We start from the raw sequence: 16,771 nt of genomic DNA on the forward strand, positions 1-16,771 counted from the left end.
GTAATCCTTGACAAAGCGTAGCTCTGTGTTTTCAGCTTCCGCTCTACCGCTCCTAGGTGCGCCTTCCAGTTGAGTTTCCAGTCCAGCCAGACCCCTAGGAATCTGGCCGCTATGAGGCAATATCACCGGCTTAGTCACCTGGATAACCCTCGTGGTCGCGGTCGAAGCCCAAGCCGCTGAAGTTCTCGCCCGCCCTCTGACTTCCGACAATGTCGACGTCGTAGCCCTCCTGCACGACCCGTTCCCAAATCCAGGCTCGCCAGCAGCCGTATAATCGGTGATGGAGTCGCCGGGCGGCATCCATCGTATTCTCGATGCCTGGGCCAGAACCAGGGCTAACTGTGAGGACCAATAGTCGAAGAAGGGCCATCGTTGCGACGAGCGAAAGGTGCTTTGGTCGTAGGCAGCGTAGATGAAGAATTCTGATGAAAAGGGCGCAAAGCAGACTGGTTCAATATAGTTGACGCCCACAGATTTACCCGGTCTGGGCGTGTCGTCTCCTCTGTTTGGTGGCAGATCTTAACATATTTGTGGCTCGACAATTTTATTGCGAGTAATGGCAAAGTCTCTCAGTCTGGTTGTTGGACCGGTGCCAGGCGCTTCTGGGATGCGAAAAGGGAACGAGAAAAGAGAGAGGGCAAACACCTTGAAAGGGGTTATTAAATGATCCAGAAATATAAAATGAAATAACTAACTACAACAACATGCTAAAGAATATGTAAAGCGGTTCAGTGGTCTTTTCCAGCAGAAGAGGAAGAAGAGAAGAGAAGAGGAGAGAAGAACGAAGGACTCGTACAACTCGCTCATTCTCTGTTACTTACCCTTCGTGTCACGACCCTGCCAGAAATCGAGCCGGTCTCAACAATCCCGGACGACGAACCTGCAGCCGGGTCAATGAGTGCTTCCCGCTTGGGCACCCACGGGACCGACGGACATGGCCCACCAACGGACTTGACTGAACCCCCCCAACCCTCTCCCACAGCCGCGGACAACGTCGAATCTGGCGTCGATGCGCGGGGTGTCGCGCCAGGACTGGCGATCATTTCAGAGGGAGCTTGCACTAAGCTTGTAGCGGGTGTTGCGACTGGCATATGTTCAACCTGGCGAGGCTCGTCCGCGGGAGGCAGGTGCCGAGTAAGCGCTAGCTGGGCTTGGGCGACTTTGTCGAGAATCTCCTTCGAATCGTGTCCCAGCTCAAATGGTCCATTCTCCACCGGGTCAAGTTCAAAGGTGCCCTCCGGAACAAGAAATCTGGCGAATCCAGCTTCAGGTCGGGAAGGTTGAGAAGTCGCTCATAAAACGGGCCAGTGGCGAACTTTCAGGAACGTTTGGTCGAAAGCGCGAAAATCGGCCCTGACTTCCTCCTTGCGCTTGGCCCACGCCGTGTGCTGCTTCGGGTCAGCTTGTGAATGCTTGCGCAGGTCAGTCGTGGGCGGTTTGGTGGAGGTGTCCAGAGAGGCGTCGAGACTCGGCAGATGCTTCACGAGGCTCACGGCCTCTCCCTGCATCGAGTTCCATTGGAAACGACCCTCCCGTCGCAGCGGGTCCACGAAGAACGACGTATTTAAAGGCGTAGGCAAAAGGATGACATTGGCCAAGGCGGACATGCCTCGCTCCCGCAGAAGCGCCAGGTATTGCTGGAGCAAGCGGACTCAGGGAATCCAGAAGTGTCGCAGTGCTGGGGTTTCGTTAATAAAGCATAGGGTCATGTGGATCTGCCTTAGTAGTCGGGTGAGGTTCCAGCCACGCAGTCTTTTCAGGGCGAACATGAAGTGGATCAACTGCTTAAGGGAGAAGCATGGGGCTTGGACCCATGTACCTTTCTCCGCTACCGCGAGAGAGACGTTCAAGAAATGGTTTCCTCGGCATAGCGATGGCAGATAGCGGCCAGTAGCTTTCTCTCAGCCTGGCCAATGACCTCTGGATGCTTCTCCATCCATACCACGCTGCCGGTGACGAATCCGGAGACTCACGTTATGGTATCGACGGGATTCATGAAGTTAAGCATTCCCTCCGTGACCCTGCAAAAGTTAACCACTTTGGAGCGGAGTGGAAGCCGGCCAACTACTTACATAGTGCATAAACAAGTGCACATGTCAGAGCTGGTCAACACCATGATCCCGGCTTACGCACGGCCATCGGTGAACGTGGTACACACCGATTTGCTTCCTTTAAAGAACGGGTGGGCAAGCAATAGTAACCACTCGGTCATCCCGCGTTCAAAGTGGCTTCTAACGTGTCAACTTCCTGCATTCCCTTGGCGGCTCTCAGGCGTTCGTGTAAACTAAGGAGGGCAAGAGAGGACGATGTCCTTGAAGCTGACAACCGTCAGCGGAGGTTATCAAAGCCAGGAAGGATATGAACACGAAACATTCATGCAGCACCGGGACTATCGGGTAGTCTGGATGCCTGGCAATGTATCCACTCGCCCAACTCAGAAGTGCCAAGCCAGGGGGGTCATCGTTGTCGCGTTCGTTAACTTAGCCCTCTTCAGCAAAGCTTCATCACCCAGCAAGATAGCGAACTGGATGATGCGAGACTTGACCTTGCAATCCATCAGCTGTGGACAGCCGGCAATTGGTATGGTTCCGTAGAGCATATCGATGGCTTCCAGGGCGTGGCGGCCGATAGCTCTCCACATCTGACGACGGACTCGGGACCAAGGTGGCAATAAACTGATGGCTTGACCGAGAATGTGGGACGTGACAGTTGAGATGACAGGATCTCCAAACGCGCTGGATCTGATACTCTTGCTGGGAAAGGGCCAGATATGGGCTGTGGGAATGAGGAGGAGGGCCTGTATTTGTACAGTTAGACCCAGTCAGTACCGATGGACAGGAGAAGCACACTCAAATTCTTGGTTCATGACCGCCTGATCCAAAGCTCATATGATGGGCCAGGGTTGTGGACATCCTCTTCTTCATCTGGTTCCCCAGCTGAAGAAGTCGCCCCTGAATTAACATGGTCGGCGAGTAGACGAACTGCATGCGGTATTGGATGCTGAGGTTTTCCGGCGGAGCGAGGATTGGCTCCCCTTTCGTGTCGGAAAGGCTTGTCAACACTAAAACGTTGTCGACATTGAACTGCACATCGCACTTCAGGTAGTCGACTGCCGAAATGGAACGTCCGGGGCTGAACGGCCCAGGGCCATACCAGCGGAGAGTGAGACGCGTGAAGAGAACCTCTCTCCGCCAGAGGCCCGCAGCTGTCTCAATCAGGCTCACCCTGTTGACATCGTCAGGGTCCAGGTCTCCTCCAATTGACTTGAAATCGATGCCGTCGTAACCCGGAAGGGAAAAGAATCTGTAGTCGGGGTATGGAGGAAACGGTTCCCCTTGATGCTCTTCTCCCAGAGCTTCCAAGCGCGATGCACGAGCCAGGGGTCGCTGTGCGCGTATCCCTCGGTGAAGCTGCTGTTTAAGTCCTGAGGCAGGTGCAGGTAGAGGAAATCCAAGGGCCTGCGGCGATTCTTTCGGGCAATACCGTGAGCATGGAGAATTGAATCCACTGAAGGGTCGGGCATTTTTGGATTCAGGAGCAGCGGGTTTGCGCGAGCATTACCGCATTCCCTATCCAGGCTCTGAAATCCAAATCTGGAAAGTGTGAGCTGCAACAAACGAGTCAAGTCTGGTCTGGCCCCGATCGCCTTGGCATGGAGGAGCCCAGAGTCCGGCCTACCCCTCGCCCCTTTTATTGGCCAATGCGTGGTTGTTGAAGCCCCAGCTGAATGAGCTGAGCTGAGCTGAGCTCAAAGCTGAGTCCCTCAACTTCTGCGCATCAAAACAAGTGCCGACAGGTCCAAGCTGTCATTGAAAATGGGAGGCTGAAACTTGATCCAGTCCTTTTGAGACGGTGCGTGTCATAGACGGAGCAAACTCAGCGGTTTCGTGCACACGAAGGCCTTATTGGAACCGATCGAGCGGAGGTACCTCGGAAACATGCAGTGGCAATCGAGGTGCGCTGGCCAGCGATATCGAGTTCGCGACTCGGAACCCGATGTTGTAAGGCGGTCGTCCGTAGAAGGACATCTCCGCTGAGTTGCCGGCTAGATTCCCGCGTGTCTGTGAATTTATGGAACTGACGATACTTAGGCGAGACTGCAGTGTCGAGCCAGAATTTCACGGTGGGTCCGCGACGCAGATCTGCTGCGCCCTCACGTCGCACAGGCGACCACTCCGTACCGACCACATGCCTCATCGAACAGAACGACCAATATCACTATCCGCTATGTCCGGTTCCGTATGCAGTCCGGATGACCGAGCTCTCATGCTTGAGGCGTCTCCGACACATCAACCATACACCAAACTGATACAGCATCTCCTCGGCGACTCTGATGTCCCTATTCCCCGCTCAACGCCTCATCGAACCCGGCCCTTGGACCCCTGGGATAGCCGATGGTGCTCTGAAGAAACCCGCCAGTTCATCACCAACAAGGTCAGCACCGGATGCGATTCTTGTACTCGGCGGGTTTTGAATCTTCCATCCGGCTGAGTTCGCCATGCTAACTGCCGTGGCGGGGTGCCTCGACGGCGGTCGTGATCGGCGATTTCGATGCCCAACGAGTACACCACGGGAACTTTCACTTACAACGTGTACAAGGAAATGGTTGACATTCCGACGGACGGGCCTAAGGGGCCCGCCGCCGTCGCTCAGACTTCCATGCCATTTGGGTTCCGTCATCAAAAGTACGTGCCCTGTTTGGCTTGTCTACACCTCTTCAGTACATGCGGGGAGCACACGAACCAATCGGGATTGGAGCATGCGCCCTCCATCAGGGTTGCTGGATGGGGCGGAAAGACGTTGACCTGCATGACCGTCGCAGGCCACTTTCCCCATGTGAAGGTAGCGCGCGCGTCTGCCGATACTCGGGTATGCTCTACACGTGCACGCCAGCCGAACCGGCCCAGAAACTGGTGTGAACCCTTCGCGCCCTTATGAGACCGTCGATCCGCTACCCTCTCGGGAATAGTTGGTGTCGGACATTTTGCTGGCTGTGGGGCCGTGTCCGGATGCGGGCCGGCAAGGTACCGTTCGCTTACGAGATGAGGTCATGGACGTTGAAATTGCACAGATTTTCATCGCGGTTTCTCTCAGGGAACTTGGATGATGATGCAAGATTCCAAACTCTGCTCGATTCTCAGCCCAGACCCGATTCCCAACAATCTCAATACAATTTCGACCCACAACTGGAAAGTGTCGCATCCGAGCTCGCCATGTCGCCCGATATCGTTGACATCATGTCCTACGAGGCGTCGAGGACCGAGAACAAGGAAAATGCGTCTTGCGCTGCGGGATAAGAAGGCAGTCGGGCGACAGCTCTTGCCTACACAGTAACTTGCCCTTCGGCATCAAACCAGCAAAGGCCACGGCGATCGCACCTTTTTTCTCAGCTCGCTCACATGGCTGCCTCGGCGGCTTTCGGGGCTGCCGCCCTGTTGGCTCTAGTGGCCAATGTCCGCGCCGTTCCCGTAGTATCGGAGCCGACAACCACCTTTACCTCGGAAACCACCAACCTGCCATCACCCTATGCCATTGAGCACTACAACGTGACATCCCATGGCCCCTACGATGGCCCGCCGGCCACCACAACCGGCGCCCTATCTACCAAGGTCCTCGCCCCATCTATCGCGCCTGCGCCACCGCCGCCACAGATCGTCGAGTACCCGGCGGACGGCGAGCTGCACGGTGACCAGCCCATGCCCTTCACTCCCAGCGGAGGTATCGGCACCAACGGCTCGGAGCCCATTTACAAGGTGGCCTCCGACTTTGACTACCAATCTCTCGCTCTAGCGCTTTACCACGAATGGATCGAGCTCGACCTGTTCCACTGGGGCCTGGCCACCTTTTCCGAGGAGGAATTTGACGCCTACGGCATCAACGCCGAGGACCGCTTTCTCATCCAACATATGGCCGACCAGGAAATCGGCCACGCGTCGGTACTGGCCAACATGCTCGGCCCCAACGCGCCCAAGCAGTGCACCTACAATTACCCTGTCTCAAACGTGCGCGAATGGGTCGACTTCAACCAGAAGCTCACGCGCTGGGCCGAGGCCGGCGTCTACGGCTTCCTGCCGCATCTCAACTCAGGCCCTGCGGCCCAGATGCTGCTGCAGAGCATCACGATCGAGGCCCGCCAGCAGATGTCGTTCCGACAAATGGGTGGACAGTTCCCCATGCCCGAGTGGCACACCCCCGGAATTCCCCAGAGCTGGGCCTGGACGCTGCTCGCACCCTACGTCAGCTCGTGCCCGTACAACCAGACCCGCCTGGTCTGGCAGAACTTCCCCGCGCTGCATATCCTCAACCAGCCCAACCCGGCGCGCATCAACGGCTCTAACGTCTGGAACGAGACGACCGGCGGGTATGCCAACACGCTCTCGACCAAGGACATTCCCGAGGACGAGCTCTGCGTCAACGCCACCGACAAGACACTCGACTGCCCCGCAGCTATTGCCAACAACAAATCCATCCCGCTATCGTACCCGGGACGGCAGGTCTTCCTGAAGTGGGACGCCCCCGGCCAGCTGGTCGGCCCAAACAACAGCTACGTGACGACGACCAACTGTGCTGAGCCCAAGTTCGCACTGTGGCTGTCGCAGCTCAACGTCACGTACACGCCGCTGCTGAACATTAGCTACGAGGAGCGGACGGCCTACACAATCCAGCCCAACGTGTCGACGTGGAAGAATGATCCGGCTGTCAACGGGACCATGTTTATGGCGCTCACTGACGTTGACTTGTTTGTGACGCCGTACAATGTCAGCATGGTCAACCCGCATGTGGCGGCGCTGGCCGTGTACCAAGCTGGCTAAGCGGGTGCGGGAGAAGGTTGTGTGAGATATGGTAAAGCATGTAGCCAGGATGGAAGTAAATTGGATATAGGGATGTCTTAGAGTAGCGTTGTAGTGTTTTAATCAAGAGTTGATGAACAAATCTGCCTTGATCCGAATATGCGCATTGCATTTTATTTGACACAGTGCATTGATATATCAGTGGTGAGATGTTGCTGTTCTTCTCCGCCCCTTTACCCGTGTGAGAGAGTCGTTTGTCAGCTTGTACCCGCAGGCGATCACTGGCACCCAACTGTCTACCTGCCCCTGGAGTGATTCGTACCAGGCTTCAAACACGAGTGCTCAGAATAAGCCTACCACGCTTCACGCTTGTGATCTGACGTCTCGGACCTTACCAGTCTCTGAAGAATGTTCAGCGACCGGCAACCCTGAAAGAAAAGGGCCTACAGCGGTCATTAGGCCATGAACACACAGTCTTGGAGCTAGATGCGGGGTGCATGAAGTCGATGCCGTGGACTCCGATTCAAGAAGAAGGTGATCTTCGTCTTTGCAGGTTTTCGAAGAAGACTGGCCATCTTAGGGTCAGGGAGTGCCTGGGTTTGAGCGACGTAACTCTCGTGTTATTATTATTATTCCTACACCGCTGTGCCCTAGGGCGTGCCGGACCTTCAACAACTTACTATACAGGAAAACCGCGCCCTCGTGTAACTCTCGTGTTTACATCTAGGGTAGCCAGAAATAAGCACCGCTGAGGAATTCAGAACTCATCGGACATGGAGCCATAAGGGCAATCTGCCAACATCATTGAAACCTTTGTAATAATGCATTTTTTGACTGCCCTCGCCCTCCTTGCGTCTACCGCTGCTGCTCTGCCGACCGAGGCGACAGATGGGGAGTAGAACAATCTCGAGGCAAGCCCTCATCGTCCTTCGACCCAGACACCGTCTAATTGACACAAACCACAGAAACGACGGACCTGTCAGGTGTCTTTCCCAGTGAGTTCAATTTCATCCGGGACGATATCTCATTATCATATGACTGATGATCAAACCTAGATGCGTGTGTAGCTGTCTGCTGCAAGCCCCATGGTGGATGCAGCTTCCTCAACTGCGCCGATTCCGATGCGAGTCTTTGTCTCCAGATGCATAAAGCCGATGCTCTTGCGGCTGTTTGAGTAAAAAAGCTTCTCTCAAGGCTTGGGAAGATGCTGTGTGGCCAGCCTAAATGCGTGTGCGATTGTCATTATGGGTGATGTCACCGATTTGTGCTCGATTTGGTCTTTGGGAGTCTGAGCCGAGACGATCTGGGTTTTTCAGGAAGCAGAGACTCCTTGTGCGAGCAAATCTGCGCACAAAATCAAATATGACAAGAAGTTCCCATCATTGCTGCCTCTCTCAGTTTATGTGTGCCGTAAGGGTCATGAACACGAGCAATCAGACATGACAGAATATTCCAGGCTGGCTTCAGACCACCTGGCAGCGGTAATCTTCCGCCTACCCGGAGCAATACCGATTCTGCCTCGCCCAGTTACACATGACGGTCCCAACACAGCTGCAGCACTTGCACGCCTGCCAAGTTCAGCCTCACTTTCGATGCTTCCTGCAGCTAATGGTCATCACGTACCCTCATCTTTCGTTCCGTGTCGTTCTCCCCCTCGATGCACCCCAGCGTGCGCGTATTCCAGCGGAACTGGTTGTAACAGGCGCTGGGGTTGACCACGGCTGCGCAGTCGTCTGTCCGGAGCAGCTCGCGGGTGCATTCCGGAAATTCCTGACTCTGAGCAAGAGCAGAAAAAAAGGCAAGAAGCCAGAACGACGTAAGCTTCATTGTGGGTTGCCGAGTCGACTGCGGCTGACAGATTAGAGAGAGACAAACACCGTTGCATGCCCGGTGGAAGGACCGTTGCTGCTAGCCTGGTATATCAAGAGCTAGCCGACCGATATCACCTTGCATATACCGACTCGCGCGTTGATCATGTCCCACACCTCGGCCGGGCACCGACATTAGGCGGGGAAGCCGAATCAATCGGCTGTTTGCCATTAATTAACGACATCAAAATAGAGTTGGCCGCCACCTTCATCCGTGGCAGGCCCTGTCGGCAAACCAAAGATTGCCCCGTCTATCAAGTTTGAGGTCACAAAGATTAGAAAAGGAGTTCTAGGACGAACACAACCGGCCAAGGCCGCCAGCCACATGGCCACACCATCATCTGTCCGGGGTGTCAACCGCCTTCATGGTTCCGGCAGCTAACGTCTGCGTCCCGAACCATTGGTCGAAGCTTGATCCCGAGATGAACTCATATGGAGTAGAAAGCGGTTCGGTTACCGGACGGTTACCGGAAGAGGTTGCTATACTTGCCCACCTGCTTGAGCTTGCCAACCGTCAAGACCGGCAGTTCTCATACGCTCAACCTTGAAGGCTCAGGCCATCGTCCGTCAACAGTTCCGGGCATTATCATAAGACAATCCTAAATCCGCGCCTTAGCTCCGCTTTCTCTTCCTTCCCTGTTGGCCCTCCAAACCATCAGCACTAGCAATATGAAGTGGAATGCCGTCGTGGTGGCCATGGGGTTGGCAGCCCCCTCGCGCGCATTGCTTCGCTTTGGCTGTGCCCGCCTCACCATCCAACGTTTAGATCCCCTGGTCACCCCCGGGCAGAATCCTTCGCCGCATTTGCACCAGATTATTGGAGGGGTAAGTGCCAGTCTCCCCCGATGAGATAGGAATCTGACCATGCCGACCAGAACTCGTTCAACGTCTCGATGAATCACCCCGAGCACGACCTCGTCAAGCTGTCGACCTGCACCAGCTGCCAGTTCACCGAGGATCTCTCCAACTACTGGACCGCCGTCCTTTTCTTCCGCGCCCGAAACGGAACCTTCAAGAGAGTCCCGCAGATCGCCCAGGCAGGCATGGAGGGCACCCAGGGCGGCATGGTACCTACCCTTGCCCCCCATTCCCATCTCCGCTAACACCTGTGACCTCAGGTCGTTTACTACATGTCGGACGCCCTCTTCGACACAGCCCAGCGCTCCGCAGTCACCGCCTTCAAGCCGGGCTTCCGCATGCTCATCGGCGAGGCCTCGTACAGCACCCGCGAGCAAGCCCGCGACTTTCGCCAGCTGACGTACACCTGCATGGAGAACCAGGCGTCGCGCTCGCCCGAGACAGTCGGCTTCCCTAAAACCCCTTGCAAGCTGGGCATCATGGCCAACCACCGGTTCCCGACGTGCTGGGACGGCGTCAACCTCGACAGCCCCAACCACCGCGACCACGTGGCCTACCCGGAGTCGGGCACCTTCGAGTCCGGGGGCCGGTGCCCGGCAACGCACCCGGTCAAGATCCCGCAGATTCTGCTGGAGACGGTCTGGGATACCTCAGCGTTTAATCGCAGAGAGGACTGGCCCGAGGACGGCAGCCAGCCGTTTGTCTGGTCCAATGGTGATAGTACGGGGTATGGCTCGCACGCCGACTATGTGTTTGGCTGGAAGGACGACTCGTTGCAAAGGGCGATGGATGCGCATACGTATGTCTCGGCGCCGATGCTCAAGACGCAGAGCATTGCCGAGCAGAATAAGTGTGTAGTTAAGGATATGGTGGGGGAGAACTTCGATGGGTGTAAGTCTAGTTTCATGGAACCCTGGGTTGCGGAAAGTGATGCTAACTCGATGGCAGGGCTGAAAGAACTACCTGGTGGAAATCCTATATTTTGAACGTTATCGCTGGTTGGCACGGCTAAAGATTGTCTAACATTGGTGGCATGATGGAAGATGCGGGTTCCAAACTTGAAGCTCACAGGCTGGTTTCCTCAAACTCCTTGCTACCTTACCGTCCTCAGTATGGATTGTTTGACACCTTGAAGGAATTCCTCAACAATCTAAAGCTTTGTTCCCTTCTGACGGTCGAACAGCTCCCCATTGATCCCACCGCCTCTCTGCCGGGCCTCTGGTACGTACTGGGAACTTCAGTCTTCTCTCAAGACCCTGGCCGTCCCGGTGCAAACTCGTTGGGATGGGCCAGGCTAGACCTGCAAAGTTCTCGGGTACCAACGTAGAGCAGGAGAACGTGTTCGCCCAGCTGTCAACCCGTCGTCGCAATCAGCCTGACCCCTTCGGGGTTTTGCTAACCAGCTCTCGTGGCCTTCCGCGATGCCCACGATTGTCCGGGTAGAAATCACCCTCTTCATCAATGTGGCCTGATCCTAGGGGTTTTCCATCCTTGTCTTGGAACAATACGGAGACAACGTTCCTGTGTGTCTTGATTGTAGAGGATTGATGTTGTTTCCCCCTGCCCAGATTCCTCACCAGCTGTAATGTAATCGTGGACGGGCTCCCGGGAGGGGGGGACTGTCGCATCCAAAGCGAAGCACCGCCTCTTGGTCGGCCGCGCCGGCGCGTTGGAAGTCAGCGAGGTCCGGGTCGTCGTCGAGAGGCACGCGGTCTGGGTCCGACATAGCCAAGAGGGGCCTACCCTGGAGTCGACCTCGCCGCGGACCACAGGATTCATCGAACGAAGAGTTCCTGGCCACGAAGTGCTGCACCCCACGAGGGACCTGAACTCCACCCTGGAAGTCTCCCAGTTCCCTCACATATTGCGTTGGCCGTGTTGGGAACGTGGTCCCACTAGAACCCGAAACCGTCGCCCTCCAGGCATGCCGAGTCTGGCCTGCCCCTAGGGGCATCGAGGTTGGAATCAGGCGGCGACAAGGAGTCGTGGCTGCTGTCAGTTAGGAAAAACTACCCGTTTCGGCTTCAATGCGGACGTCGGCACTGAGGGAGAGGTTAGTCATTGGTAGGGGCTAACAATATTGCATACCTCGACCTTGAGACTCATCTGATGTGGTGACCGAACGCCAGGGAGGTTTACGTCGGCATTCTCCTCGCCGTTGTACCCCGCGACGACGAGTAGCGTCTACTGGAAGCAGTTGAAACTTGCGCAAGGCATTGACGGCCAGTTGCAGGGCAAAGCTGGTCCCCCCCCCCCCCGCCATCGCCAAATTGACAGATTACCTGACAAAGTTGAATACCCTTGCGCGCCCTTTGTTAGCCTGAATACAGTTGCGGAGCTCGTGTTGAAACCTCTAGGCTTAGTCCTCTCGGGAAGCGCGGCGGGACCCTGCGGGATTCATAAGCGCCGGCTGAACAGATCCATCGACGAGAAGCATCGCGACATTCCTCTCGTCACCCGCCCGACTCATCCGCTGCGTCCATTACTCCCGACGTCCTGATCTCGCGGGAGAGTTTGATGGACGCCCTGGAACCGTGGTGTTCAGACACTGCTGAATGGCTTCGACAATGTCACAGGTGGTTCCATGGAATAACTTGTAGGGTGCTGAGGGAGAGGAAGCTGAAACTGGTGTTTAGGAGGGTCGGCTGCCTAAGGTGTTAAAGATTCGGAATGGCAGAGGTTGTCGCAGACCCTACAGACGGCATCAAGTCTCCTCTAGACAATACACGACATTCTGACATCAGTTGTGACCTCTGAGATAATTACTTTAACCTCAACTGTGCCCGCTATTCAAGATCGGTGGCACTGGTTATTAAACCAAGAATGAAGATATTCCAATAATATTTCAGCATTACTAAGGTAGTCTATGCAAACACAATGCTGTAAGCACTTGATCCCACATCTCTCGTAAACATCAATCGTCGCCTTGCCAGCCCTACCCACACTCCCTTAATACCTCTACTCATCGTAAAACACCAAACACCTCACCTCAATACTCTCCCTCCCCTTGGTTCCCTCAGGCGTCGCCGGATCCACGAACGCCGTATGCGGCGTCCACCCAGCAAACCCCTTCCTTCCGCCAGGCTTGCCCTCGCCCCAGCTATCGAAGCACTTGAGCAGCAGCGCCTCGTCGGGCGTCATGTCCTTGACATAGTAAAACTTGTGCGCCTCGCTGGGCAACACCCCGTACGTCTCGCCTTTCACCTCATACCCCTCGGTGCTGGCTGCCTTGGTCATGTCCGGCAGTGTCTCCTTGCCGCGGTCGTCGTCATCGTCGTCCCCGGCTGCGCGGTGGTGAATCGGGTAGAGGAGGTCGACGGGGACGAGGTCGCTTGGCTTGGTGGTGCGCCAGTCGATGACCGCGAGCGGGAAGTCGGTTGCCGGGTGGCCGATGGGGCGCCAGACGTTGATGATTTGGTAGCGCCGCTTGAGCAGGGCGTCGAGCTCGGCCGGGGGCAGCTTGACGTGCCGGCGCACGCGGTTCTCGGCTGCCGCCGGGGTCTGGTCAACGTGCACTTGCTGGACGGGTTGGCGCGGGGAGGTGGGGTCGTGGCGGCGGATGGTGTGGTCGAAGATCTCAATATGCGAGATCTTACCCGTCAGTTTGGAACGCAGCAGGGTTTTAACTTCCTCGTAGTAGCCTGTGCGGACCGCCGAGTCGTCGGTGAAGGACTTCTCGGCGGCTGGGAAGTGGTAGGCTGCGAAGCCGGATACGTCGATGTCGCTACCGAAGGTGCCCGGCCGGGCGTCGGGCGTGAGGTGGTCGCGGAGGTTGGTGACGCTGCGCCGGCGCGGAGTGAGCGTGAAGGAAGTATAGGCGCCGTCGACCTTTGACCAGGGCTTGATGCCGGCCGAGATGGAGGCAGGGTCCAGGTAGCGGAACTCGCCGGTGGTGGTCATGATTGGGAGGTGTACTGCGGGGATGATATGAGAATGATGAGATAGTTAGTGGGGCAGGATGGGTATGGTAAGGTAAGGCGAGATGGGATGGTGTTGGTGGTGATACGGCTGTCGAAAGGCCGAGTTCGAGGGTTCAAGTTGCCCAATCCTTTAAATAAAGCTCAGCAGAACGCCCCTAGAAATTCAGCATCTTGACCATTAGTAATGTGGATCCAAGATGGTGGAGAGGATGTTCGAGCAATGGCAGCCAAGTTAGAATTATTCAGCGTTTTCGGGTCAATGTTTCAAACCGCCGGAAAAGATGCAAGTGGCAACCACACACGCCTAAAGCGTTTGGAGCCACATGACATGCTGACAGTGAGTGGCCCAACTAAGTTACATACGGACTCCCCGACAGCTTAGAATCACGCCATTCTCAGCCAGTGCCGTCAAGACCCGATGAGCTGCTGTACCCCGAACTCCAAGCCTAGCAAATTCGAGATCAAGCCTTATCCCCCCGCATTTCGTCAGACCCATCGGCCAGTTATCCGCACCCACTGTCAAGGATCGGCGCGTACACCGCAAACCCCCTCGTCTAAAGCGCATTCACCAAACGTTTGGTCAGCTGCGGCTTGCTAACCACACACACCGCGTCGGCCCCAAACTCCCTGTACAGGCTCGACATGATCGGCAGCATATCCAGTCGGCCTAAAACCGACGTGTCAATCACCACAGGCTCCCCGTCCACCCGCCGGATCAGATCTAGCGTCTGCCGACCATACATCGTGAGCGGGCTTTTGGTCTGCTAGATGACCCGCATGGCCAGGCGCCGCGCATCCTCGATGAACGACAGACACAGCCCGATACGCGACCCGCTCGTCACGACGACGTTGCGCTCAAACATGCGGAACACGTAGCCGAACCCGTACGTCGGCAAGCCCCGCTTCCAGGGGTACTTGGGTGGTTCCGCGATGGCCTGGCGCGTCCAGTCGCCCGCCCCGGATACCAGGCACGAGAAGTTGGTGACGGGCGAGTCGAGCCGGTCCGTGACGCTCGCAAAGCTGTGCTAGTCGGCCGGCGGGCGGCGCGCGACGCTGATGTTCTGGCCAAAGCGCACTGTGGTGTAGGAGAAGTGAAGGCGGGTGGCGTGCGGGGAGAGCGGCTCCGCAGTGACAGGGACGCGCCGGAGCAGCAACCAGGGGAGCATTTTGGCGAGCGTCAGCAGCATGAGGATCCAGAAGGCCGGGAGGTGAAGCAGGAACGTGGAGAGGGACGGTTCCTGTGAGCCGGGGAGGAAGACAAGCACCCAGAAGATGACCAGGACCGCCCAGTTGGCGAAGCGGTGGGTGAGCTCGAAGCAGCCGTGGCGTTTGGCGCGGAAGACGGGGTGGGCGACGACGATGATGGCCAGCAGAAGCGCCAGGATGAACTAGATCAGGACGAGCACCGCGATGGAGATGGGCGGGCGGTGGAAGTTGCAGGTGTCCCGCTGTGCACACCGCCGAGGTGGAAGATTTTGCAGGCCAGCCGGACGCAGTCTCATTGGGGCCGAGCGTGGCGCGACGCCATGGATGAGAAACAGCGAGTTGACGACTAGCGGGTGGCGGCAGAGGCCGCAGACGGCCAGGTTGACGGCCAAGGCGTTGACTAGGTCGAGCGGGGAGGCGCCCTTGACCATGAGGACGATGAAGGCGATGGCATTGCCGGTGAAGGCGAGGCTGAAGAGCCGACGGTAGACGTTGAAGGCCGCGTACCGGATGAAGGCGAAGCGCTTTTGCGAAAAGTCGTCGACTTCGTTCTGGGCCGTGAAGTTTGACGAGGAGTAGGTGTTGCACTTTGCTTTCTCAAGTGAGGTGGCGTCTGTGGGCTCGCTGGTTACAGGCACCGTCGAGCCCGAGTAGGATTGCATCCCCTCATCCAGAGTGGATGTGTCTAAGGATGCCGACGGCCCACTTCTCTGTGCGCCTGCCTGGGTTGAATGACCTCGCCGCACTGAGGGGATGTCCTCAGTGCTTGTTTCATGATGTTTGATCTCACGTTGGCCCTTCTCGCAGCTGACTGGGCACACCAATGCATGTCAGAAGCTAGCGCGAGCCATGTATGCGACAGTCTGCGACGCGGGGTCATGGTCCTGTCGCGTGTTTCTCATGGCGTCTCCGGTGAATGGCCCCGCGGCCGCCATCTGCCGATCTGTCTGCTTCCTGCATCAACTTGTCTGTCGATCAATGGCCGTCACGGTATTCCCCGCGTTCGCTTGGAATTTGCCACCCTGCCCATCGCCAACCGCTTTGCTCGAGGTGTCAGATGCAGATCGAGGTGTCAGGCAGGGCGGGTCTTTTGTGAGGCCGAGTAGCACAGCAGGCTGGGCGCGTCCCAAGTGCCTGGTTGAAATGTGCCAAGAGTTCGTGAAGGGCGTAGGGCAGCAGCCTCCTCATACCCCGAGGTTCGTAGAACGTGGCGGAAGACCCTGGCTGGCAATGCCCTGTGCCGCGGTGGGCGCCGTGATCAAGGAGCTGAGTCGCAGCAGAGCTTCGGAGTGCGGACAAACTTGGTGGATATCGATCCACTGCTCCAAATGCAACTCCCCTACTGAAGAGTCCACATCATCCATTGTGTTCAGCCACTTGGGACCCTCGTCCACGGTTTGCTTGTGCTCGCAGACAACGTTTGACGATATCTGCTCTGCCAATGTCGGCCACAAAAGAGAGATCACCCTGATCAGCAGATTGAAAGGGGACGGAGTCTCAATAAACAATGAGCTTGCGCACGGAAGTGAAAACCGAACAGGATACTACTATAGAACCCTAATCTCGAGCTTATCTTGGCAAGGTCACGGGTATCAAGCGTGGCGCCGTGGAGTCGTAGACAAGTCCAGTACGAGGTGTCAGATTTGACCCATCTTTTTCCTGTCGCCATACCTTTATCCAGCTCTTTCAGACTTTTCAGGCTTGGGCACTGACGAAGATCGCGAATAAGGGCCAATGACCGCGACTTAAAACACCAAAGGCCTAATGACAGCCGCAGACGCCCATGAAGCAATCTCTTTGGGTGTCGGGTTGCAACCAGGCTGTGTCCACTTTGTGGCATTGTGCGGCTGTGCCCCAGCGCCAGTGAAGCAACTCCGCCATCCTGGATGTGCTCTTCACTGAACCTCGGACGCGAATATTTGGACACTGGCAACCAACCTCAATTTCGTTCGCTCAATTGATTAATAGCAGAGAGGCGGCTACGACATGGAACTCTCAAAGCCCAAGCAATGTTGGGAGTGCCGGGGGCGGCGGCTGGTGTGCGACTTTGCGCGTCCGAAATGCCGGAAATGCCAGGTCAGGGGCGTGGACTGCCCCGGGTACGATGACAGGAAGCCCCTAAGATGGT

At 56.5% G+C, this 16,771-nt stretch overlaps 6 protein-coding genes and 1 pseudogene across 7 annotated transcripts; 2 read left to right on the top strand and 5 right to left on the bottom strand.

Moving 5' to 3' along the window:
- Positions 1-569: 569 nt before the first annotated feature.
- N657DRAFT_630536 (uncharacterized protein) lies at positions 570-1,607 on the bottom strand (the record flags this gene model as incomplete). The annotated part of the gene is made up of 4 exons (XM_062790984.1): positions 570-602; positions 696-707; positions 822-1,251; positions 1,327-1,607. 4 exons carry the CDS (start codon positions 1,605-1,607, stop codon positions 570-572), a joined length of 756 nt encoding a protein of 251 aa, XP_062653479.1.
- Positions 1,608-2,814: 1,207 nt separating this feature from the next.
- N657DRAFT_697738 lies at positions 2,815-3,678 on the bottom strand (annotated as a pseudogene; the record flags this gene model as incomplete). The annotated part of the gene is made up of 2 exons: positions 2,815-3,263; positions 3,374-3,678. Coding segments are annotated over 2 exons (719 nt in total), but the record flags the coding sequence as incomplete, so codon positions are not given.
- A 1,721-nt stretch (positions 3,679-5,399) lies between these two features.
- Positions 5,400-6,812, top strand: N657DRAFT_653018 (uncharacterized protein; the record flags this gene model as incomplete). The annotated part of the gene is made up of 1 exon (XM_062794357.1): positions 5,400-6,812. One exon carries the CDS (start codon positions 5,400-5,402, stop codon positions 6,810-6,812), a length of 1,413 nt encoding a protein of 470 aa, XP_062653480.1.
- A 1,472-nt stretch (positions 6,813-8,284) lies between these two features.
- N657DRAFT_563760 (uncharacterized protein) lies at positions 8,285-8,618 on the bottom strand (the record flags this gene model as incomplete). The annotated part of the gene is made up of 2 exons (XM_062788238.1): positions 8,285-8,359; positions 8,415-8,618. The coding sequence occupies 2 exons, from the start codon at positions 8,616-8,618 to the stop codon at positions 8,285-8,287; spliced, it is 279 nt and encodes a 92-aa protein (XP_062653481.1).
- Positions 8,619-9,328: 710 nt separating this feature from the next.
- N657DRAFT_610302 (uncharacterized protein) lies at positions 9,329-10,503 on the top strand (the record flags this gene model as incomplete). Its single annotated transcript, XM_062790324.1, has 4 exons — positions 9,329-9,484; positions 9,535-9,726; positions 9,778-10,408; positions 10,466-10,503. 4 exons carry the CDS (start codon positions 9,329-9,331, stop codon positions 10,501-10,503), a joined length of 1,017 nt encoding a protein of 338 aa, XP_062653482.1.
- A 1,849-nt stretch (positions 10,504-12,352) lies between these two features.
- On the bottom strand, positions 12,353-13,691 carry N657DRAFT_587935 (uncharacterized protein). The gene has a single exon (XM_062789827.1). It carries the CDS (start codon positions 13,415-13,417, stop codon positions 12,476-12,478), a length of 942 nt encoding a protein of 313 aa, XP_062653483.1. The 5' UTR covers positions 13,418-13,691; the 3' UTR covers positions 12,353-12,475.
- Positions 13,692-13,797: 106 nt separating this feature from the next.
- N657DRAFT_660972 (uncharacterized protein) lies at positions 13,798-16,007 on the bottom strand (the record flags this gene model as incomplete). The annotated part of the gene is made up of 5 exons (XM_062795072.1): positions 13,798-14,190; positions 14,245-14,462; positions 14,514-14,825; positions 14,961-15,194; positions 15,834-16,007. 5 exons carry the CDS (start codon positions 16,005-16,007, stop codon positions 13,992-13,994), a joined length of 1,137 nt encoding a protein of 378 aa, XP_062653484.1. The 3' UTR covers positions 13,798-13,991.
- Positions 16,008-16,771: the final 764 nt, after the last annotated feature.

This window comes from Parathielavia appendiculata (assembly GCF_033297405.1).
Source record: "Parathielavia appendiculata strain CBS 731.68 unplaced genomic scaffold N657scaffold_1, whole genome shotgun sequence".
Lineage (NCBI taxonomy): Eukaryota > Fungi > Ascomycota > Sordariomycetes > Sordariales > Chaetomiaceae > Parathielavia > Parathielavia appendiculata.